This window comes from Phalacrocorax carbo, chromosome 7, assembly GCF_963921805.1.
Source record: "Phalacrocorax carbo chromosome 7, bPhaCar2.1, whole genome shotgun sequence".
NCBI lineage: Eukaryota > Metazoa > Chordata > Aves > Suliformes > Phalacrocoracidae > Phalacrocorax > Phalacrocorax carbo.
The window spans coordinates 40,682,291-40,708,435 of record NC_087519.1 but is presented as its reverse complement, the minus strand read 5'-3'; the positions used below and the strand labels follow the sequence as shown (position 1 = coordinate 40,708,435).

Below are 26,145 nucleotides of genomic sequence, written 5' to 3'. Positions count from 1 at the left end.
CTGTAAACATCAGTCACCTAGAGAGAGGACTAAAAACCTTAATGGTTTGATTTAATTTAACAGTCCAACTTAATTTAACCCTTTAATGACAATGACTGTACTATTACTGTAAAAAGCCATAGGTTATTTTTAAATAAATCAAAACCACAAAGACAAGATAAAAGTGACATAAAAATAATCACCAAATTAAAAACCACAGTACTGTTAAGGACAAACAAGTAAGCACTGGTAAGCTTCTGAACAACAAAAAAATCTAATGTGATAGTCACATGAACTTAAAGTACCACGTTCCTGAAAGCAAAAACACCCAGAACATTACAAACCAGAAAAACCTTATGAAACATTTTTAGAGTCAACCTCCTTATGCCAGTAGAGCACCAGTCTCAAAGACATCTGTTAAAAAAAGTAGTCATTTTTCAGATGGAGGTTAAAATAACTTGGGAGTATTTTGATCACTTACTCAGGCCTTTTGATCCCATGTCGTCAGGGACCTCCTGCAGAGTAGTCCCCAGAGGGCAAGCAATAAAAAGACAATCACAGAGAAAATAATTGTCAGTAATATATAAAATTGGCGCTACGACAGGAGACAGTTCCCAGAACATCACAGGGTAATTCTACAGGATTTGGCCTGACTGGTACATGAAGTGTAATCAGTGATGCAAACAGCAGAGAATGCAGTTTGTTGTAGACCTGGTCTGAATTAGCAAATTTATGCAACTGGTTTTTTTGAGAAGACACTTTTTTTTAAGTGCTGGCAACAACGATGAAAATCAAAGTAGCCTCTCTTCATTAGGAAAACCAAATTAGAATGGAATGACTTTGAAGTAACCAGTCTAAAGGGACTGTTTCGAGAAGTCTGTAAGCTCCATTGCACTTTCTTCGTTTCTGTATGCTCTCCTCCAAGTCAGAAATGAGGAACCATCACTGACAGCACTGGAAGGCTGTTATCTCCTCCAGCTATGTAGACATTGTTACTGAAGAGTATTACCCAGTTTATTCCAAACTGGTATACTCCTGGGCTAAATTTTACTTTAACAGCAGTTTTATTGATTTTGTAGATTGGTTTGTCATTGGCACCTCAAGCTCATTAGCCTGTTGCAGCTCATGAAACTGTCTCCATGGTAACACCCTACTGCAATCTAGCAGGCCCTTCTACATGTGCTTCGCTCTCCATCGAATGCCACATACTTACGGTCAATATCACTGGTTTCCTGCTCACTCTGGTCCTTGTTCTTGTAGAAGGGAAATTTTCGGGAAAAGAGGTTCTTTTTACGCTTGTCATTGAATGACTGCTGAAGAAGAGAAGGAGGGGCAAAACAAAGGATGTCTAATGTCTGTGTGAACAAAGGCCCAGACCAGCAGCTTTGTGGAAGCTGACTCCTATAACCACATTATGCAGTGCAAATTTCAGTTTAACATTATCTTCTCAGCTCATTAAAAATAGAGATCGGGACCATGGCTTTGCTCACATCTTCCGTATTTCACATGCTTGCTAATGAGAGAACTGGCAGGCTGGTTCGTCTTATATGGCCTGACCTGTACTTCACAAATTTAGGCCTGCTGGGAGTATAAAAAGATGGGGAAAAACAGGCTGCTCTAAGGTGGCCAATCCATAATGAACTCAAAGTCAGTCAAATCACTGATCTTGTCTAATATAGGGGTTACAGTATTTTAAAAAGCCATTGAGGCTTTACACAAGCTTTTGCAAACAGCTGACCTCATAACAACACACCAGAAGTATCTGCCAATCGCAAAGGCGAAACTGTAAATACTTTGGTGACAACTGCTAAATAATATATCACACAGTAAAGAAAAATGGAAGTTAAAAGCTGGCTTCGTACTGAAGGCTCTTATGATAATACTAAGTAACAGTGAAATAGGAAAAAAAGGGAAAAAGAAGTGTGTCTAGCTAAAATATCCAAACAATAAGAAAACCCAAAATAAACTGTATTTGTTTCAATCTTTCACAACTACAATTCTTTGCAAGTTCACCAAAATAAATTACTTCACTCCACCTAAGTCTGCATCCCAACACCAAGATTAACTTCCAAAAGATGCAAACTCATTTTATTTGTTCACTATGGCAATTATTTTTTCAAGGCTGCATTTATAGAGAATTACCATGTGATAAACCCTGTACATCCAAGGATCACATTCAGCAACTTTTGAGATTAACTGCTTGTGTTGCTGAAGAACTTCTGCATTGCAGTTACTGCGAAAACTTCTAGTGTCATCTATAAAGACAAATATATATCCAACCATTTGAATATGAACTATTACTGTGCTCCTTGCCTAAGTGATGGAAAGCATCTACGTATTTTCATTCATATATAGGTAGGTCTACAGGTGTAATTAAAACAGAATTTAGTAATATCTGCCATGTCTTCTGCTGAAGACATTATGTGACTACAGCACCTTTAATTTACTGATCAAAGTCAACAAAGAATCTCAATGTATAAACAAATGGGTAACATTTTTATTGCCATTATACCCAGAACTAGGACTAACTTGAAGCCAGGTGAAATTTCTTTTCATCTCGAGGCATAAGTGAATCACCTGCCCAGTTTTGCCAAGACATGATATTTGCCACGTTTTTGTCATTTGGTTTGCAGAAACTCTATTACAGGTAGGATGACAAAAGGAAGAAAATACCCCCAACTTTCTTTTGAGACCCTGTGCTGCAAGGGGACTGTTTATTTCTAAGCCAAGCAGAGCCCATGTGCAGCAGGAAATAATAAAACTTCCATAGAACCATTTTCTAAAAGCTACTGAAAAAAAATAATTTTTCTATTCATACATTAAAGACTCTATTAACAGCTATTTCTAAAATTTGGAGCATATTAACTTTCAAGTAATTGTCTGTCTGTCTTCAACCAGTGAGCGCTCATCTTCCTCTATTATATTCAATACAGTTGCAAAAAGATATATTACCTTTTTTACCAGTTTTAACTATGGAATGAAATAGTGTAACAACTAGGGGTGAAATAAGACAGCTTTCTCAAGCAGTGGGCCACCTTCTTTGGTACAATTACAGAACTAGCATTTGGCCTTCCTAAAGAGAATGCCTATAGTGCAACACAAGCTGCATCCTGCGACAGTATTAACAATCCTTCTGGCCATCTGTTTTAATACAGACTTGCTTGGCAATATCAGATACTGAAACATCCAGTGATATTTTCATTACCGTTGTTTAAAAAAAAAAGTTTAACATTAGCACCTGGTAAAGAGGCACATGGCACCATGGGAGCACAATCAGTGACATTGAGCTCTCGAAACAGCAATACTGTGTTAAGCAGAAAATCCATAAAACCTTTAATTGGCTGGCATCTCTGTTCAGCTAAAACTGTCAGTCCACTGTAAGAATTGGTAAACTTATCAACCTGACATATGGACAAAAGAACTGGTTTTGAGCCAATCATATGCTTCCAGGAACCATAGTTGGCATGGGCAAGGTTTTAGGTTATGGTCCTCCTGACCTTCTTTATTTGAAATCAACAAATCACTGTGATCAATTTCTCATAACCAGAAAGATTAATGTAATCTACAAAACAAGGGCAATAAAGAAACTTGCCCAGAGGAATAGATCATTGCCGAGTATGCTGAAAAATACTGTAACATGAATTTGAAAAAGTAAAAGTCTCACATCAATATAATTTTTCCATTTGGACAAATCCCTCAGTTTGAGCAAGAGAATAGGGGAAATAAATGTAACAAAGCTGAAATGGTGCAGTTTAACTGAGGTGGTGAGACTCTGCAATTTGTATAGTTAAAATAAAAGGACCGGCTGATTTATTGTACTTCATAAAATGTAATTGAGTTCATTTCACTTCTGAAAATATTTCATAATTATTTTAACTTTCTGTACAGTAAATCTTACTGAACTAATTAAATTTTATATACTGCATGTATAATGGTCAGAGTCAGTTCCATTGCCAAAAAAAAAAAAAGAGAAAATAAAAGTTATATTATACTGATTTTGCATAAAAGATTAGCCAAAAGATTATTTTTAAAAGATACCATGATTATAAAAAGCTAGAGAGAATGGCTTATTAGTTGAAAATGCACAGTAATTGTATTAAATTTTTCATAAGCCCAAGTCAAATCATAAACAGGCATCATAAGCAAGAATATATTAAAACAGAAGCAGCACAGAAAGTGAGACAAATGTGTATATGAAAGGAACAAACAAGAAAAAAATGAACCAGTTCTACCCCAGATCTTTTAGCTTTCCTTAAAATGAAGAGAACATGGATTTGAATGTTTGCCATCACTAGGGTTATTCTTTAAGGTTTTAATGTAGAAGTTTTGAAGAATTGTACAAAGTTGGTATTTCATCCTGTCCAGGGAGTACGATTGTATACAGCCACAGGAAGGCACACAGTCCATGAGGACATGTATGGTGCAGACAGCTTACTGGGAAAAATATCACCATGACAAATACAGGAAGAATACTTCAAGGAGAAACTGTAATGTTAAAATATTTACAGCTGAAGCAAAAGATTGTCAACAGTGTAAGTGTGTTTGCAAAATGAAATGTTACTAAAGAAAAAGAACTGCAGTTCTACATCAATGGCAAGCGTAGTTGCTTTTCCACTCAGTATTCCATGCACATCGTTGGTGCTATGCTAGTGCACAGTCACTGTGCACTAACTCTGCTATTGTCAAAATGTTATTTCAAATACATCGTTAATTAAGTTAACTGTTTGCAGTTTATTGCTAGACAAACTACAAAACCATGCAATTATCTTTCAAAGAACATGGTAACATTTGAAAAATTACTTCATGTCATTAAAATAATCTGAAGTATTTAACCCTTTCTTTATGTGACTTCTAAGAAGTGAACTCAAATTATAAAAATCTTCAGGTTAAAAATTACCGCACCTGTTGATAACATTTTTTGCCAATACCAAATTATGAATGTACCAAAACAGAAAAAAACTGCAAATAATCCAGTGAGTCGTCAAGGCAGTACCGCAATTGTTAATCAGAAAATAGAGATACTGATTTCCTTTTAAACAAATACTTACAGAAACAACCATGACATTTTCTTCATTAATAAACTAAACTGAAACCTTTGCCATGTAGCAGAGGGATGTACATATGGATTCCACAATCTTTAAAGTCCTACACTATCAGGATAAAGTACTGAAGCTTTGACACTTCATATAGGTGATTTTTGAAGTTATGAAAACATTGTAACTGAAATAAATGGCTAAAAGGAATAGTTGGGATCTACAATAATGACTGACTAATGTTACAGCATTAGTGCTATTAAAAAAATTATTATTATTTAACAAACAGCTTCCTTAGGAGCTTAAAGCATGTTTCAGATTTTAAAAAATGATAATATACTATTACTTTAGAAGGCTCTTACATCTAAAACGCATATACCTGTGTCTTGAAATTACTGGTTATACAGTACTGGTAGAAATTGTAAGGTTGCAAAATTGTCTCTCAAATTTCAAAATTAACATAACACTGCAAAAGTACCTCACACTCAAAATAATAAAAAAAAAAGGCTGCTTACCATTATGAAATTGCTATAATTTTGGCTACAAACATTCTTATTACTACTTAAGTAGCTACCCTGCTTTCTGACCACTCGTTCCCATCACAGGTACTGGGACAGGGATTGCATATCTTGCAGTGAACTGCATCAAGCAATTGATTAAAATTAAAACCAGAATTTCTTTTGGATTGGGTTGTCATCTGCATTGATTATTTTACATTATTTGAGCGCAGCCACATCAGTATTTGTGCCAACAGAGAGTGGTGGTGAGAAAAAACATCTTTGAGATGGAGATTGATTCTGGTCAGCAATGGCACTAGCCTTGCAAGGGCATAAGCCAACAAAAACGCATTAAATTGTTTAAAGCTTCTACATCCATAACTATAACAAAGAAGTTACTTTATGCTGTCTGCATAACTGTGTATATAGTAAAACCTCATTTTATCATAGGGACCCTGTTCAGCTCTACTTTCTTGTTTCCTATATGCATTAAAAAACTTTAAAGAAAGGAATATAGTACTTTTTCTGAAAAATTGTAGTAAGCTCCTCCCCACAAGAGCAAGTCCAGCAGTACAGTCCATACTAAAGGACTAAACTGTTTTATAAACAGCACTTACAGAGCTGTTAGAAATGGCATCACTCAATACTTGATTAGTATCTAAAATTCCTATTACATTACAGTATTAATGATGATATATATTCCTAAGCTAAATCTTCAAACAATTTGCAGTGTTTCGGCACTGTTATTACTGAAGTCAGCTTTGGTACGCAGATCTATTTCTATTTGACAGAAATAGAAAAAAACTGAAACTAAAACCTGAAACTGAATCTGCATAGATAAACCACTGAAAAATGTTACCATTGACGATGGCAGGTGTAATTACTACTTAATTAACTCACCCCTTTATCTCCTCTTGCTTTGGAATTGAATTTCACTGTCTTTAAACGGGCTCGTTCTTTTTTCTCAACTCTACCACAAAAACATACACAAAACAAAAATTAAATCAGCAAAATTCCAGAACTTTAAGTTACTACTTGTTACAATGTAAGCATCTAGGTGTACCTTTTGTAGTATAGATTTTTGCTGGTGATGACACCTTCAGAAAATGGCAGCCTGCTAGTGGCAGACTGTTGGAAAAGTAGGATATTATTTCAAGTGATGAGCTCTGAGGGGGTATTGGAGCATTTTGTGATTATACAGCTTCAATAAATTGAGGGACAAAAAGTAGAAGCATGTCACAGTAAGTGAGCAGCCTCAATTACCAGTCAACAGCAGATATTAAGATTCAGAGCCCCTAATCTCTTATTTCGGTCTCTGATATCACAGTAAACATCATCTTTCTGTTTACTCTGGCCACCAAAGACTTTCCAATTTCCCAGGTTTTGGGTAGAATGAATTCATGATAATGTCGTGATTCAAACAAAATTTCCTTGCATCTTCTCTTAGGTAAATGGAGTAACGTTATTAAATGCGTAACTTGTTTACAGTGAGAACAGCAATGGACTTGAAGTTCATTAACTTCAGTATGCAATTTGTAAGGCAATACAGAATTTTAGCAAACTTCACATTGAGTTATTCAAAATCATCCCACTACAGAGTATTAAGGAAAAAAAAAACCAAACACAAAAAAAGACCCACAAACAAACAACCCCAACCAAAAAACAACACCCACACCAAGTGGCTGATGTGGTACAGAATTAACAACAAAGAACAAAGCATATGCAATATATGTATTAATCATATCAGACATTTAATAACAAACACTTCAAAGTCAATAAAATATTATGACATACCTGCGTTTGCTTGGAATAACTCCAATTTCATCACTTTCTCCATCTGGAGTTACCTGCCGTGCTTGCCACCATTCATCATCAGAAGCATTAATGACGTGGAGAATATCACCAAATTTGAAGTTCAATCCTTGACTTGGAAGGCCACTATCTTTAGTTTTGTCATAATCAAAAAGAGCTCTACATTGAAAAGAAAAAAATAAACATTGAAAAATGAAGAAAAAAACCAGGGGAATATCAATAGCACAAAAAATGAAGCTGCCTGTGTTGTTCACAAATGACTGCATCATTCTGACAGTTGCTTAAAGCAAGAATGCCGAATGCATTCTCTCATACATACACACACACTGAGAATATATAGTATAATATTCTCACATACATTTAGAAGCTTTAATGAATGAAAACAAGCTTTGTCCAGAGCAGAACTCTAGTACTTTGCAAAAGGTCCACAGAAGATGCCTCCTGCAATTCAACGAGTGCTTTGCATAGAGCAAGTTACTTTTCAACCTAGGGAAAAACAGGCCAGTATTTGAAGCATACAGCACTATCTAAAGTTCTGTAATGTATGCTGTTTTATACTAAGTTACAAATTGGACTTATTTTATTAAGCAAAAATTACTGTCTTTAAAGTGAAAGTCGATATCCTGCTCACAGGGTAGCAGGAAAAAAAAAGGAAAAATAAAAGCTTAGAAGTACAATCAGAACACGATTTGCTATTCCAGTACCCAAAGAAGTGCATTCTTTTGGAAAATTCCCAACCGTTTTTCAATATCATCTCATCCTTTTTTCTAAGGTAAGCCTGTTTTCAAATAATAGGCCCTAGCCATACCTGAACATCAGCTGGATGGCTACAGCTTTATTAACATTCCCTTGGCCAGCAAGGCTGGTTTATGCAAGTCCACTATTATCCATAACCACATTCATGCCTACTTTGTACTGACTCCTTCCCCCTTCTTATTTATGAAAGCAGAATTATCTGGAAAGGCACATGGTGCACCATACCATGGAACTGATCTGGGTTAAAATTATTCTCTTTTCCCCCTGTTGGATCATTTTATATCTGGATCAGTTTCCCGAGGAACTGAAGAGACTTGCAGCATGTTTCTCCAAGCACAAATGAGGATTTAGTGAAGATGTAGAAATGAATGACGACAGGAGCCTCTTATCAAACTGTAAGAGATACTCCCAAGATTAGGCCTTATAAAGGACTCCTATATTACTTTTAAAGGTGTATGAACCTCGCCGGTGTAAGGTTAGAAGCACTTGTAAGACTCAGGCCAAAAAATCCTCAACTTTATTTCACATGCAAACTCAAAAGTTTGTCAGTGATGCATTTTCTAAATTATATTCTATCTCATTTTAGAGCCTTGATACCAAATCCCTCTCAACCTTAGGGAAGTAGCAACAATAGATTACAATATGATTTAAAATGGTGTCCTTTTCCTCGGCCAAATTCAGTTAGTTTCTTCTTCCCAAACACTAGTTTTATGTACCTTTTTCTGCTAGATTTTTTAATGTCTCAAAATTTTTTTAACCCATGTAAGTACCTGTAAGTCATAACTGTTTGCTCCAAAATGTATTCTAGCTTTGTGAATTTTGCCTTTTTAAAGCACAGACTGTATTTCTTTGGGTTTGAACTATTTGCTCATAACCAATGTAGCATTGCTTAGAGGGAAAAATTTCAACATTTCCTGTCAGATCAATTCATCTTTACCATAATGTCTACTGCAAAATCAGAGTTGGTTGAGACACCATGCCTTTTGGGGGCCATAAAAAGTATCAAAAACTTTTCGTAATGAGATAAAGGTTTTGTTTTAATAAATATTTTCTTAGACGTATATAACTAGACAGACATTTTAAAATGGCTTCAAAATATTTACTCTTAAGATACACAAAGCCCTTTATTTAAATGTGTAATAGTTTTAATTTGTAAAATTTATAACAGAAATCAGGTTTTCCATTTTGAAAGTGCTTGGAGGTTGAAATACGACCTTCCTTCAGTAGTGCAACCTCCACTATAGTACCTCTCATTTAATATCATATTATTGCTTTGTGTGTAAAACTTGTATTTTTATCTCCGTTCAGAGCAAATAGAAATGTTTGTTCAATCTTGCTTCTGCAAACAAGATAAAAAATATTTTTAGTACTTGAGATATGCAGACTCTTAAAAAAAACCCCTGAATTCTTATTTTCTTTGAAATAGTCCAAATACTGCAAGTAAGAAAATTATGCGCCTAGTAGTACTTATTCCTCCAGATTTAGTCTGCATACATTTGTTCAAGAACCACTACGGACAAACATTATTTCATATCTCAAAACAAATTGCATATAATCCATTATGTACTTTTAATGCAGATTCAAGTTGTTTACATGTTCACTGAATTAATTAAAAGCATCATGAAATTTATTGCCTGAGAATTCCTGTTAGCATTCAAGGAATGATTTCTACTAGTACTATTTTGAAGTTTTAGTTTGAATATAAACTTATATAAGCAGTGAGCTGGGCCTAAGAGCATTAATATGTTTTGACTGCATGAGAGAGAAAAAAACACACAAGAGCAAAATGGAAGCACAAATGGATACACACAAATATTATCAACACATCCTCTTCAAACTAGATACATCGTTACACTGGATAGTTTTTGCACAATGAAAGGCAGTTTCATCAAATACTTTTCCTCTGGTAAGGTCACTTCAAGAAAAGTCATTTTATTGGGGAAAAAAGTCAAAGCTGATAAAGATAGCTTTACAATAAGATAAATTAGGATGTCACACAGTAGTGACGAAGCTATGTATCCAAAATTTATAGGAACACCAGGAACTTGTAATGATCAAATAAACAAGCCAAAAAGCAAAACAGAATTAACAAAAATCTCTTTCTATTCTACCTGATTAACATGGCTTTTCCTGTGTGCCTGGCAAGTCACCAAACGAGAACTCATTTCAGAGCCAAGATGAGGTATTTATCTACAGACTGGTATATAAAAATATACCTCCATGATTAACTCCCTGTATGGAGACTTCTAATACAGATTAACAGTACAGTACCATGTGTACATTTATTTAGTGTAAGTTATAAAGACTAACTAACTTAAAAAGAAGTTTGGTATTCCTGATCAACTACTGCTTTGAATGCAGTCCGATGATATTTACACTAAAGTTCTCTTAAATTTAAACTGAGTCATAAAAATTATTTTACAGAGAAAGCATCAAGTCCTTTTTATTTCAGCTTGTATTACTCAGCAACTAAACAGCACTAAAAAAGGTAAATTGGTTCCTTCACTTACTAGTCTACAGAAATTGAAGTAGCATGTTTCATGAGTGTTTATGCTTCAAAGGCAAAAATTTAATGGCTGTGTTAACAGTGCCAAATTTTCCAGAACGTCTTTTTACCTGGCCATAGTCATTAATTTCAGTATCAGGCTGTTGATCAGGTTTTACTGAAGCATCTCTTTAAGGGTATTCCTGTTGAACTGAGTAATCAGGAATTCCTGCAGCAAAAGCATCTCCATACCTTATTTCATGAAACGTGAATTAATCTTACCACTTCAGAGTGAATAAAGGTCAGCTTATAAAGGTGGCTCTCTTTTTCTCCCTTAAATTTTGGGAAAGCAGTTTGAAACTACATGTTTGAACTACCAGAATAACACAGGGATGCCCAATTAAGCTCCTCCTGCAGGCCAGTAACTCTTCAGGCCTGGTGCTAATGCCAGATCCTGTTTTTCAATGATTTAGTTAAAATTTCCTAATGATTTCAAAACTACGTTTCTTCCACTTGGAGATGTAACCATTTTCTACTCTAATCCAAGCAGGAATCAGTGCCATTATTTGAATTTGTAGTGGATTGTGCTGGTCAGAAATGCTCAGAGATAAAAGTAATTTTCAATTTTGAATTCTACACACACTGCACAGACTGGATTTGGCATACAAGATAAGAAGAAGTATGGAAGAAATTTACTCCCTGTCAACAGATTCTCATAGAAACTTGATACCATGAAAGTATCTCACTTTTTCATATGTGCATTTTGCATCTGCAGATGAAAGAGGAGAGCGTATAGATGGATTTCGGATGCAAAACCAGAATCATCATATGAGAGAATCTCTCTCCTCTTAGAATAAAGATGTGAAGAAACTAAAACCAAAGTAAGAGAAGGCCATTTATCAATACATCTTAATTAGTGGGGGGGGGAAAGAATTAGATGCACGAAGAGTTAGCTGATGCTGAATTGCTATATTTGTACTGCCCTCCAAGGACTGTTTGTTACATTGCTATTCATCATATATTTACACACATACAACTAAGAAAAATCTGCCATTTTACTTCAAATATGTAATACTAAGGAAAACACAATTGTGTTTGCCTGAAAATACAAACACCTCCAAAATGCTGTTTACAGTCAGACTCTCCATAAAGACACCAAGTTTCAGTTACAAGGACACAATGATGTATCTGATTTTATTTGCTATTTTGTTACCATGATTTTGAGAAATCTACAGAGATTGTTATTTTTAGAGTATTTTTATTTGATAGGTTTTCTACAAGTGTGGTTGAATGTCTATAAACATTTTACTGTTGGATTTACCATTCAGTTCAGCATTGTGTTATGTAACCGGAATCCTTTAAGGCATATCCAAAACAACTATTACAGAAAAATGATAGCTTCAGTCACAAAAATTGGCTTTGCATTGGTACAATTAAGAAGTACAGAATGATCATACCAGAGTGACTTATAATAAGAAATAAGCTGGATAACTAACATGTTCTGTCAGTATCTAGCAACATGTGAAAAGATTCATAAAACTCACACTTCAGTGAGGTCAAAATTACATCAGAAACCAGACAGAACAGATGTGAACCCATCCTGTGTATACCAAGTTGCCTACCACTCTTTGGCAACTTTCGGTGTGATGACAAGAGTAGATCTCAAAAGCCCTAGCAGCCAGCACCCTCTGTTAAGAATGTGGGTGGAAAAGTACTTTCCCTGAGAAATTTTTGCGTTTTAGATTTTTTGTTCTGACTTATAACAAAAGCTGATTCCAAGAAAAATTTTTGAGAAAGGTAGAGGGAAACACCAGCCTCCATGAGGCTTCTGTGAGCAACCTGGAGAGGGGTACATTTTCTGTAGCAGCTGGCAAAGTCTAAAGCTCTACCTCAATCATTTACAGATAACGACTTCCACCAGTGGAATAAAAGCTACGTAAACACAAAATGCTTGTCAGTGGCTTAAAATACCAGATCAATGTGTGAACATGAGCATAAGTCATTTAGAAGCTAATCAGGCTTTAGCTAACCAAGAAAAATAAAATAATTTAGAATTGTTTAGGCTTAGTTATATGATGAGGGCTAAAGCAATGTCTTGGGATTACGGAAAGGAAGAAGGCCTCACCACAATATCTATAGGTACACCTACCTCCTGTGGAAATTCTAAGACATGGATAGCTGTGATATCAAGCACTTATCCTTAGTATGTAAGGCATTAATCCTTAAAGATTTAGATTTTGACCCAAAAAAATATTTAAGGCAGACAAAGTGAAGGGGGGCGGGGGAAAGAAGAGAGAGAACAAGATCTGCTCTGCAAAACCAGAATCAGAATCCAGATAAAGCTACTAAAATAATAAGTGAAGACGTAAGGGCTACCTACCTGTTATAGTCAATCTAAAGAGAAGCCACGTATGAGTAATTTGCTACATTTGTTTCAAAGCCCTCAGAAATATGTTGCAAAGGACTGAGGCTTTTCTGGGCACAGATGCAATTACTCAGCTAACTGCCTTGTGTAGGACTCGCTTCCTCTCCTATAGCTCAGTAGATACAGCACCATGAACAGTATCTGCTTTGGATGGGAAAAGTCAGCAGCACCCGAGCCTGGGGTTTTAGCAGGTAAGCCAGTGAGGTCCTACAACATTTTAAACCAAGTTTAACCCAAGCACTAGTACTACTGAAGTCTTCCCTGCCCTACTAAAATGTTCTGGCCCCTGCCAAGAGGCTACTGCTGGCCCTTACTCAATGCAGAGACAAGCTGGTTCGGGGAACTCAAAAATCAATTTTTTTAAATGCAATCCTTTTACCCACATTCCGTACTTGAAAGGTTATGCTTTATCAGTATATGATAACTGATGCAGGAGTTATTTGGCACATGAACGAGCTGCACCTTGCCGCCATTTCCCAGTGAAACTACCTATTTTCCTAACTACTTCATACTCTCTTATACTTCCACCTCCTTTTAGCCTCCTTCGTGTTTAATTCTATACGAATAATTTAACAAAGAACATTCAGTTCATTTGCTTTGATGAATTTGCTCTCTTGGTTACCATGGAAAATATTCTGTAACAAAATGCTATTGGATATAAGAATAAGATTTCTTAATGCAAGCTGAGAATACAACTAAACTAAGTTGAAGGGAATAAGATGGAAATCTGTCGATGCTTAAGTAAAGGGAGACTATAAACTTGAACTCAAGAACTGAACAAGGGAGAATACAAAAACTACTGTCACAAAAACCACAAACTGAATTAAGCAAGTTGTTAAGACTTCACATACACTGACTTAAAGAGTAAATATATATGTTTTGGCTGAAGGGTTATCATCTCTCTAAGAGGCGGGACAAAAAGCAAGTAATAGCACCACTCTAAGTTCACACAGGGTTCTCAGGGCTTGTACATCTTTTTCAGCTATATTACATTCATCGATCTAAATTAAGCGTTATTTTTAATATATTTTGCATAAGAATATAAATTTGTTAAGTTCAATGACAACAAAACAATTGTATAAACATGCAAATACAGAAATACTAAGTCTACAGAAAAGCAGAAAATCACACTAGCAATACCATGAAAAAGATTACCTGACATAAAGGGATCTCTTCTGGCTGGTTCGCAAAGATCCTGATCCTGAACTAATGCTACTGTTCATCATCTGTTCCCGTAAATCATGTATTTTAGCTTCAAAACGACTGTATTCTGTAAAAAAGGGAGGCACTGCAATTAATTTCCTCTGAACTTCAGCAATTAGATTACAGAAATGCTGAAAATCTCAGAGAATAAGCATTTGTTACGGTTTTTCTGTTACAGGAAAAACTCTCAAACCCCAATATTTTTATTAAGCACTATGTTTTGTAATTAAAAGCTATATGAAGTTTTACATTTATCAATATTAATAGAAATACAATCTGAAATAATTGTGATTAGGCAAAGCAAATAAACAGAAGCAAATACCCATTATACTTTAAAATTTCATGTTTTTAATCTATAGTTCACGGAACCTATTTTTTTTCCTCATTAAAACAAGCATTTCTACTAACAATTATAATTTTTATAGTAATAAAAAGACTGGTACGGATAAGTTTTAACCCATGACAAAATATAAACTTCAGAACATACATTTGAAATACTTATGTTTATAACCAAGAAGTATATATTTTAAATTTTAAATGTTAAGAAATGGCAGAGAAAAGTGTCTGTAAAAACAATATTGAACTGATACTTTTAAATGACTGGACTTGACTTAGATAAAGAACTTAGCACTACAAGGTAGGAAATATTCAAAATATTTTCTCATTAAGACTATGTTCCCATGGGAGCTCAGGAAAGGAAAAAAAAAGATAAAAATCCAGAATTCTGGCATGAATCTCGATCCACTTGGAAACGGCATTAGCAATTCAAACTCCCTCTGCAGAATTATGTACAATGTTAATCCTGGAAAAACGGATTGTGTTCTTAAGCAGTACTGTGTACTAATAAAACTAAGCTAAATGCATCTGATGTTAGATACAAAGGCAGGCAGTAAAACAGTAATAGTTCTACAGGACAAACATTTCCTGAAGCGAGGTACTTACATGCTGTCAGCATAAAATATGAACTCAAAACAAGTAAGTTTTTCCTTCAGCTGAATAGTTTGGACTTCAGGGTCAACAGACCCACTTGTAAAACCTTTCTAGTTAAAGGAAGTGCTCTGCAGCCACCACCTTCACCAGGAGACCATGTGATGCCAGATTATAACAAGTCAACACTGGGAGAGCCAGGGTGTGTGCAGCAAGCAGCTGCTGAACTGGGTAATGTGTTGCTCTTCCTAGCTGCACCCTCATTCCCTGCAGGCATCAAATTTACTCAGGAAATGCAAGATTGATAGAGAGCTCTAAAATGCAAAAATCTTGAGGGTATCTGTAAACTAGGGTTCCTTCAATAGTCATCTAAATACCACGAACGATTTATCATATTATATTCTGCAGCACTCTCTCCCCACACACTCATCAGAGAGGGAGCACCAAGGCTTAGACTAACCAGCGCAGAAGAAAAAAATATTTAAGTGACAGAAGACTATTCCATGAACCAGTTCCTGGTATATCACTTCATTCATCAAGGTAACTATAAATCTGATGCTCTAGCAATAGCAACTATAAACCACCCTATCCAGATTATGCAATATGAACAGTCTCTTAAATAACCCTGACTTTTGTCCTTGAAAAATAAAAGCTACTATCTCAGTTTTTAAAACAGCATCAAGTGCCTTTTTACAAATAAAGTTCAGATCAAGTAATTTACTGGCACTAAATCAGACTGGTGAGGTTGTTTGACATGAGAAACAAAAACATTATTTCCACCCCTACCAATGCTATCACTAATAGCAAAAGAATTTAAGATAACAGAATGGTAAACTAAGATGAATGTGAGAAAATGACATTTTTAGAAAGCAATGTCACTTAGGAGAAGGACCCAGATGCAGAGAAAGAATAGCCTACTGCTGCCATGCTACTGCTGCACCTCATGGCCTTGGGTAAGTCACCACATTTTACTCCTTTATACTTCAGAAAAATTGTCTTTTAAGCCTCTCACCTGTTTCTTGGGTGTTTTGGAAGATTAAACCTCTAAACCTCAAACATCCTGCAAGAAAAGTAGCTGAGATTTCTGATGGAAGACATTTTTTTAACGCCCCTCTGTGAAAGGAAAGCAAGCATGGAAAAGACCAGATAAACCAAGCATTTTCATGTGCTACAGCCTGTTCAGTACTGAAAATACCTGGAGTTCTTCGCAATAGCGACTGGAAAAGACTACTAATTTCTGTTAAAGAATGATGTGTCGTCTGTTAGAAGAATCAGATTTCTTCCTATGTAGTATATAAGAGAGTAATAGGGGAGACTGTTCCTTACTATCACCTAACTGTACTTTATACTATATATCATCTTCAGGTTGCTGGTCTTGCAGTTTTCTGGAGTAATTTAATTTTTCTCATCAGAACTCCTGGGAAATAAGTGCTGAATGAGTGACAGGGACATCTGTAGGAGTAAGACGGAGAATAATTTTTACATAGAGGCTCCTGCCATACCAATAAAGAAAAAAAAGAAACTAATGAGCTAGGAATGAGAAGGCTCTATGTTCAAAAACAAGGGGTGCCAAGAGATGTCATATTTAGGAAAAGCTTAAACACTCTGTGCAGATGGAATCTGGTAAGCTCCTTTGATGTAGAGCAAGCTAAAAATTTGAGTTATATTCCTCCTGCAGAAGGTTTTAGGAGGAACAGGATGGATAGAAATCTCAAAATCACTGGGTTTGGAGCTGAAAAGTAGACACGATTTTTGTTTTTAAAAAAGAAAGCTTAGTATTAGAGACAGCAGTACTGAATCTAATGTTGGAGACAGAAAATAAAACAACAGCAAGACTCGACAGCATCAGAAAAGCAGTATCAGTTTGGTACCCAAAGGATCAGCACCCATCCCCCGCTGACTAATTAGGCTTATTTCAACCTTTGCATTATGAAGTAAAGTGTGAGCTCTGCTAATCTGGCGAAGAGTGGCTATATTTCTATATCTATGATTAAAAAGAGTTGATGTCAACTATCTTTAGCACCTTCAGTTTCTTATTAAACTGAAGAACGCTTATGGCATCTGGTAGTTTATGAAATGTAGAAAAGTAGTTGCAGGATAGCAGACAGAAGCTATGTGAAAGCTGTCCACAGCTGCTCCATCTTACATGCCCTACAAGAGTGGAACTTCAATAACTAACAGCTGGTAGCAAGACTAGAGACTCATATCTGAGATGCATGTGTACCAAATGCGATCCATACAAAATGCAATTTTATTTGATTACAGAAGCACCAGAGAACTACCTACGTGTCTCCATGTTTTTAATCAATCCCTGCAGTAATACCTTACTGCTTATTAAATGCAAAAAAAAAAAAAAACCACCCCAGCAAACAAATGGCAGAGAAGTAGCATCAAACTTACACTAATGGAAGACTTCATATAATGGGTATACCAGACATAAATGACTTCGTAAGAAACCCCTTAGCTAAAATAACATAACAGCAGAAGTACTGCATAAAACCAAAAGCACAATTTTAGCTTAATACTTGTTTCTTACACTGACAAGAAAGCAAGTATTTAGGGGTCAGAACTAGGCAAGCACAGTGTGATACACAGAATCCTTCAAGTACTTTCCCATCCTCCAGTATTTTCAAGTTCACAGATTTTCACTCTATGTTTAAGTTACCTATTTCATTCAGCTTATCATCACTGAATTCTCCAAAATACCAGAGTACTGTTTTCTTCACAATTCCATTTTTTCTTATGGGGTATGCAGAATATTACATATATAGCGTATGACAAAATTTACCATATTTTTCCCCCTAAATCACAATGAACAGCACAATAAACTTCCATATGGCTAAGCATGTCAAAGCCATACAATGCACATATAAATATAAAACTTTTTTTGAAGTTTTACTTGGCTGCTTCAACATTCCAGAAATTTGGAGCTGGAACAGGCACAGTGAAGAAGATAAAAAGGACACTCTGCTGTCTTGATTAAAATGAAATTAAGAGCTTGGCTGAGAAGGAATATGATTGATCTCTGGTCAAACATGAGTGGGGTAACCAAACAGAAAGGACAAACTATTTAAATGAAAAAGCAAAGTGACTTTAACGTGAATGGAGTAGGCTGGTCACAGGAGCTCCATCTACAAATAATGCTTCCAATTTCCACACCCATCAAAACACGGATATTCCAAAATAGTATTTTAATAAGAACTATAGCAGCACAAGAAACACTGGCCCCCAGCCCAATTAAATTTAAAAAAGCAAAACAAAACCACACAAACCAAACCCTCGATCCTTCTTTCAGGTAAGAATTTGGTCAGGATCTGAAACCTGATGTATATGCAAGGGCAGTGAATGGGACTTAACTCAGGATCTCTTCTAATGTTCTGAATTTTAGGAAAGCTGCTGATGCTATGCATCAAATAAAGGGTAACAGGCAGCAAGACTAACATGAACTGCCATAAAGTAAGAACATAAGAATAGCAGTATCTCTTCTTGGCCAGAATTTTCTCAAAGTTTCCAATAAGCTTAGGGGCAGGGAGGGAGTAGTGCCTGCTACATAGAGCTTGAGGAAGCACAAGCATCTGCTGCTTCAATTCATGGCATTTATCCAATAGTACCCCAAACCAAGCCTACTCTGGTTTATACATAATCAGTTGTTAAGAACATTGGATGAATACATCTGGGCTCAAGTTTAAACTTCAGAATTATACTGGATAGGCAGATGGTACTAAATTAGAATAAATCTGCTCTATTTCATGTCTGCATGTATTGCACAGCAACGAACAAAAAGGAGCGGGGGGGGGAGGGGGGAAGCACGGCGATTAGGAAATCCTGGAAGAGCCCTCTGCTCCTGAGCTCCTAAACTGATTTTACCTAGAAACCTGTAATGTTTTCAATGTCAAAGTTTACTTTAACAGAAATCAAAACTTCAGGGAAAGGGTATGAGCAGTGAAACTCTCCTGGACTGCCTATCTGATGAGCAACAAGACGACAGTGATAAACACAGATACAGGGTGAATAGTCTACACAGGCAGGGGAAGAGAAAAAAGAGGCTGCAATGAAAATGAATTTGGTCTGGAACACACATTCTAGCAAATCAGGCAAAAGAACAGAAGACTACAGCAAGGGACGGAAAATTCGGCAAACAGTGCAGAAGGAAAAGCAACTCGTGGAAGCATGGATGTGTGTACAGGGAACAGATGGCAGCCCAGCACTGAGAAGCAGAGATTCTGACATACACTGAATCCACGAAGAGCTGAAAAAGTTCACTTCAATTAAAAAAAGTATGCCCCTTGCTTCCTTCTTCCCATCTGTCTGTGGAAAGCCCTCCTTTAGCAAGACCCATTGCATCTGTCAAGGCAGGACTCTTGTGCAGACGATTTTATGTAACTACTGATATATATTCTTTTCTCACTCTCAGAATACTCAATTTTCCTTTTCATGGTGCCTCCAAAACAAACTGAGAAACAGAGTCTGGTACTAACTTAGGATGGCCACCACCACACTGATCATCTATTGACCTTCCATTTGTTTTCAATTCTAAGCTTGTGAGGCAGGACTGCCACAGTATATAGATGACTGAAGTTGTATTTATGAGTTCTAGTCATGTACTACTACCACCCCTTGATTATCTATACTGGTATTCAATAAATTCATAGGTATAATTCATGTTTTGCAAATCTTTTCTTGTTACAGACTGTCATATAAATGTTAGTTGGTAGAGGAGGTTGTGGAGTTCAGTACAACCATTCAAAAACACTAGCAAAGAGGTTACCTGTTAAAATGTACGGACCACAATGAAGACATCATAAGTCATTTCTGAGGAGATATAACTTTGCTTCAACACTTGCCATTTTATACTAACATGACCTGAGAGAGCCCACAATGCATTCCACATGCTATTGGTGGCTTTCATGCACTCTAATGCGTAATGCGCTTGTACCTCATTAATCACTGGGAAGACTAAGCCACAGAATTTCAAAACAGATTAGAAAAATTGCATTTGTATTTAGTTAAGAACACGTCCCGCTGAGCCTGCAAAACTCAGAAAGAGACTAGGTCCGCTCACTCCTGAAGTGAATTCACCAAAAATATTGTTGAAGGTTTACCACACATTCACAACTTGTAAATGGCTAAACTGTTCAAGAAAAGCGAACAATTTATTATATTAAAGAGCAGGAGTGAGATTTTAAAGGATTAAAACACATGTAAGCTGCCTTATAGCGTCTATCAGGAAGGACTATATATAGCAGAACCCTTCTTCTAATCTTAATGAGCTCAATTTTAAAGATATTTTAATTGACTAAACTGGATTACTTGCAAATGAGTAGGACCAGGTACAAAACAAGCAGGAACAAAAGTTTGAAAGACTAGAGACTAAGTACCCTAAAACAGGGTGAACTTTAATTGTTTGGGGTTTTTTTTAAAGAATTTTTTATTTTATGAAATTGGGATGTACTAGTCTTTTAAACCACCTTTGTTTAAGACAATCCATGTTCTCAGCTAGAAATTAAGGGAAGCTCACCCTCTTGATACAAAACAAATATTGAAAACTAAGTTTTGCAAAAGCACTGTTGGCTCTGTGCCACACCAGCTGAACTTTTACAAACAGAAGATTTACAATGTATTTCAAGACAAATGCTCATAAAATAATCTTAGCTTATACATATAAAAGCAGTACTGTTTCCCAGAGCTTCGTTATTCTGTTTTAAATTGCACTAGAAAACAGTGCATAGATGAAGCATCACAAACAGAAAAACTGACCAAATACTGCCCATTGAAGTTTGGGGGTTTTTGTCCCCCCTGCATTTTTGGGTTTTTTTGCCCCCTCTTTTGACTCATTTGTTTTAAAAACAAGAGAGAATGAAAAATACAAAGTTGTCATACCTGGATCTTATTTTCAGTAGATGAATACATTCTTTCAAAACAGAAAACACACATGAAAATGCACCTAAAAATCTGGCTAACAAAGTATGAGGCATTTTGACTGAACTGTGAATCTTGAATACATTTTGCAATGGCAAATCACTTATTTGCTTTAATAAAGTTGAAACAGAAGTTTCTGTTAAGAAGCAGAGGTTTTAGAAAAAATACCTTGAAATTTTCTCTTAAGCTTTTGGCTTCACCTTCTCGTAATCTTACACTGATCCATCCAATCACCTAAGAACATGGAGCTAATCCCATCACGTAACCATCTTACTACTCTTTCAGAAAAGAAGTGGATGTATAGAGATAGACTTGATCAGCTGAACTACAAAGACAGACCAATGTAGATTCTAAATTCTAAACAACAGGCAACTGATACCTCACATGAAAAAAAGACTGCTGTACTAGTTAAAATTAGATGGAGTTTTTTATATGTCAGGTGGATCCTTGAGAAGCAAAATATTTTTCATCCACAGAATTATTTTCCTACCAATTATATATTCATATTTTTAATGTCTGTCTTTGGGTATTTTTCTTGTTTTTAAACAATTAAATGCACTCAAGCTGTAATACAGTTATGGTAGCCTACTGGCACTCATACATTTTCAGAATGGCAAAATCTAACCTTCCAGAAATTCTGAATTTTGAGCTATTACTATTACTATGTCATCATCAAAACGGAAGGGTCAATGTGACATGAGGGGAGAGCCCTCCAAGGCCTGCACAGTTCTGAACAGTCATACCCTTCCCCTTGCTGCTTCTCTCCTCAACTACATTCCCTTCAAGCACTAAGACTCTCATGTTCCCATATCCCCGCTATGTAGCATGATCAGAATTCTGGCCACCTCTGAATCCCCAACTCCCAGGAGATACACATGTATCCAAACTGCCTACAGTTCCCTCTCATTCCATCAAACTAATATCACAATTTTTCCTTCCCACCCTACATCTATAGAAAACCCAAAGAAGGGAGACAGCAGTGTGGCACTGAGGTGTCTCTGCAGAGCCAGGGAGCAACAGGAAAATTAAATGGTTCAGAAACCTCTACAAATGAAAATGGCTCATCAAAATGCTTTTGTGTAATGGAGCAACATCACTTCCTTTGGAACTGCTGCAGGTACTTTATTTCCAGTAGAACTCTGGTAAAGCAAAATCCCTTTTTATTCATGAATGATGTCTTAAAAGGAGATAGAAATTTGTAGTACAAGTGGGGAATAAGTAAAAGCTTCCAAAAGAAGAGGAAAAGGAGTACGACATCCTGACTTTCCCACCACTTCTACAGGATAATTCCCATTTCCCAAACTTCTGCTCTGCTCCTACTATGGACTCCTCACAGGTGACTCAACATTTTACAACAATAGCTTGTAGGTAATTTGCAAGATAAAGCATGGACTCTACAAGGAGAAAGCAGAAGTCAATTGACTACAATTGTGGTAGTACAGAAGCGGTGTCTAATGCACGAATCACTTTTGTGAACAGGAGAATATGTTCACATTCCCTATTTGGCTTTCAGCTATCCCAAAGAGTGCTGGTAAGTTGCTGAAATTTGATTCAGTATAGCAGGAATATTTTGTAAGGCATCTCTCAAATTTGCAGAACACTGCTGGAAACTAAATGAATGCTCATTCCTAAAAATATCCTTCTGGGATTACATCTGTTTTCACCCGATTCTATAACCAAGGAACATTTCAGAGATTTAAAGGGGGGGGTGGGGAAGTCAGCTGTTACATAATTTGAGCCTGGATATAATTAAAGAAGTATCATTCAGCCTTATGAGCCTACTCCAAATCCAATAACTAGTGTTTGATAAACTGCATTGTCTAACTGGATTTGAAGAGACAGATATGGAAAATTCAACGCTTTCCATGATAGGGTTTTTCCAAAGATGAATTTTTCTACAGCCTTCTCAGGCTTTTCTGCAAGACAACTGCTTGCAAAAATCCTCTTTTCCCAGAAATCCAAAGAGAAAGACAAATGGGGAATTTCTGACAGAGCTAATGTGGTAGGATGTAAAAACATAAATTAGCATTCCCCACCACATCTATGAACATACAAACTGTCATATACAATTACAGGGAGTCAAGTGAGCTGGTCCCAAGTGTCTTCCAAATGCTCCTATCATACTGAATCTATTTACCCCGTTATAATGAGCCCTGATGGATGTCTAGAATCTCCTTGACATGTCCTAGCTGTCAGCATTTTTTTTTACAGAATTCTCCTGGATTTATTAATACAAATAAACTATATATGCAACACAAGCACTTAGAACTGATGCTCTTAATCTTTACAAAGACATTTGAGAAGCGCCGATGATGAACAATTTCATGAACTCTTCATTTAATACTTGTTAACTTTTTTTTGAATGGCATAAACAAAACGTGTAGATAATTATATATTAGATGTAAAGTTTCCTGACTTAAATGATCAAGTGAGGGGAAAATAAGACCATCCGCAGCTATAATTTAGAAAATCTGAAGATGATCAAAGAACATATGCACTTTTATCAAGTACTATCAAACGGATTATATTTTTTATTTGGAAAGTCAGTTCTCAAACAGACTGCTTTCCTATGATAATAAACAAATGGTAACCTTTAAGGAAATGTTCTCTATATTAATCTTTAAGGTATGAACAGTGAGTATCTGATCCAACTTACCTCCACATCAGACATGAAAGAACATGAAAGCTGGAGCTCCTTTCAAGCTCTTTTATGAAGAGTAAAAAAAAGGCAAGCAGATATGTCAAAGTCAGACATTAGTAACCTGAGCTCTCTGAGGTAGGTTGGCCATATCTCAGTTTATACTTTGCCTCAAAATTACAATGGATCTCAATCTCCTAGTTACACTTTTCCTTCATGGTATACTTCAAAAGCATAGAATGGTATACTTCAAAAGTATAGAGTAAGCCCTTATATGCTTCCAACAACTTCACTCCAAATGGAGATTTTAACCGATTTCAGAAAGACAGACAGTCATGCAGACCAAAACATCTTAAAAAAAAATAAAATGCCTTTGTTTGAATAATGTGTGCCCATAATCTAGGATAACTCAAGTAACATCTCCCACATGCATCCTCTCAAATGGGCCCTATAATTCTTTCAGAATTGCACTCTCAATACAGCTCAGCTGCATGCAGTCTTGTTCTGAATGCTTCAGTAATCATGCAGGAATGAGTACAGCTCTAGGTTTGAAGTCTACAAGTGACAGTTGTCGAGGAATTTGTAAAAGGCAGCATATGTTGTTCTGGGCAAACCTCTGCGCCATGACTCAAAATCCCATCAGTCAGTCAAGCACCTCAATACATGTTGCAAGAAAATAAGTCATCTGCTTGGACAAGCGGTAATGAAGAAAGCTGTTATTTCCAATGCAGAAAGAGCAGGAACCATCCAAAATGCTTAGCGCTCTTATTCTGAAAGGAAAGAATGAGTTCCGACATTCAGAGTATGAAGGGATTCTTTTCTTTTTAAAGCCTGAAACCCAGGAGGACGACTGAAAAATTGCTGCTTTTGCATGCAGTCTGGATACATAAGGAAAATAAGAAGCGCTTATGTCCTGGGATAGATTCTACCAGAGAAACATTTCTTCTGCTACTAGGAGACATATCTCAACACATCTTTCTGGCAGAAGAAATAGTGACCAAAAATGCCCTCTCCGAACAAAAAAGTGTCGAGATGCTCAAAAGGACAACTCATGGGCAAAGAAAAGCACAAGTTTTATTTCTCACTAGGGTGAGGGATCCCTATGCAGGGAGCAAGAATGTGTACCAATTTGACCCACCAACACTGAAGAGCTAAGCAGAGGACAGGCCAAACGTCTATCAACTGAAATATTTGACAATTCTGACACAAAGCCAAAGCAAGTATTCCAGAATCAATGGTGACTCTACTGTTCTTTCAAAAAAGTAGTCTCAGAGCAAGCACTCCTAGACAACAAATCCTGGAACAGAGCAACCTACAGATTCAACATGTGAACAGGACACACCCCCTCTCAGGACAATACAAGCACTAACATGGGCTGGATGCAGGGATTTGACCATGAACCTGACACAAACAGATCAGCTGGCCTGATTACTGACAGTTACTGGGTCAGTGGAGATACATTATGTTGATGTGGGGGGAGGGGGAGGGGAAAGGAATGTAAAAGCCAACATTTCAAAGCCTTGGGGAAGACAGGATAAAAGAAACATGACAGAAGAGAAGAAAAAGAATCAAGAAGTGTGCAGCCATCAGCCACCTAAATTTCAGATGAAGGCAGCAGTCCTACTCAATGTCCAGTCCTGATAAACAACTACACTTACCCCTTGCCAGTACTATTAAAGAAAAGGTTTAAGCAGACAAATCACTGCAAGGGAGATGCAGTGATCAGAGAAAGCTGTTGATCATCACAGTTCATAATAAGACATCAAAATTGTCTTATCTATATAAACAATAATATATGGGTTTACAGACTCAAGGTAAGCATTTAATTTTAGACTATTGAATTTTTCAGGTCTCAAATAGACAGAGGCATTTGAAATGTGCTGTAGAAATACAAAAGGGCAAATATGTGTATTGTGATGAGGCAGTATTATTTGGCTTCTGCGGAACACACAAGGATGGTGAATCAGCATCAGCTGCAGTCTCCTCTGGACCAGAAGAAATTGCTAGATAAACAGAAATACCAGCTCAGTATAACACAGAGAAATGAAAACCTGATGGTCTCCTTAGGTCATCTGAATCAACACAACAGAGAAGGAATTAGTCTTTTATCCTCCTACCACTAAGGAAAATAAAACCACCACATTAAAGGGTGAAGACCATTGTCAAATATAAAAGTTAACATGTTTTTTCTACCAAGTTCTGAATGTCTAAGGCAACCCTTACCTTCTGGACGGTACTGAGCTACAATAGTTACGGCTTGGCCTGCATTCTTCAGGGCTGCTGCTGCTTGTTCATGGGTTGCTGCTTTTAGATCTACTCCATTTACCTACAAGTAATACAAAAAAGCTCTTGATCAGAATAAATGTTTGCGTTTCTCATGACAGAACAGAGTTTCCGTGCCATGTGAGTTTCCCGTTCCCAACATTATAAGCTAGCTAATAAAAGCAAAAATTACTGATCCTTACTGAAAA

The 26,145-nt window shown here is 36.4% G+C and overlaps 1 protein-coding gene across 10 annotated transcripts in view; it reads right to left on the bottom strand.

Annotated features, from left to right (window-relative positions):
• DLG1 (discs large MAGUK scaffold protein 1) overlaps positions 1-26,145 on the bottom strand; it is a 167,969-nt gene that overhangs the window by 19,046 nt on the left and 122,778 nt on the right. For 4 of the 10 annotated variants that reach the window (XM_064457636.1, XM_064457637.1, XM_064457642.1 and 1 more), the window contains 5 exons: positions 25,898-26,000; positions 14,143-14,257; positions 7,304-7,480; positions 6,410-6,479; positions 1,193-1,292 (listed from right to left, as the gene is read on the bottom strand). In XM_064457636.1, coding sequence (XP_064313706.1) covers positions 1,193-1,292; positions 6,410-6,479; positions 7,304-7,480; positions 14,143-14,257; positions 25,898-26,000 — 565 coding nt within the window. Of the gene's footprint in view, positions 1-460; positions 495-1,192; positions 1,293-6,409; positions 6,480-7,303; positions 7,481-14,142; positions 14,258-25,897; positions 26,001-26,145 lie in introns of all 10 variants that reach the window. The other 6 variants (XM_064457638.1, XM_064457639.1, XM_064457645.1 and 3 more) reach the window with 2 other exon arrangements.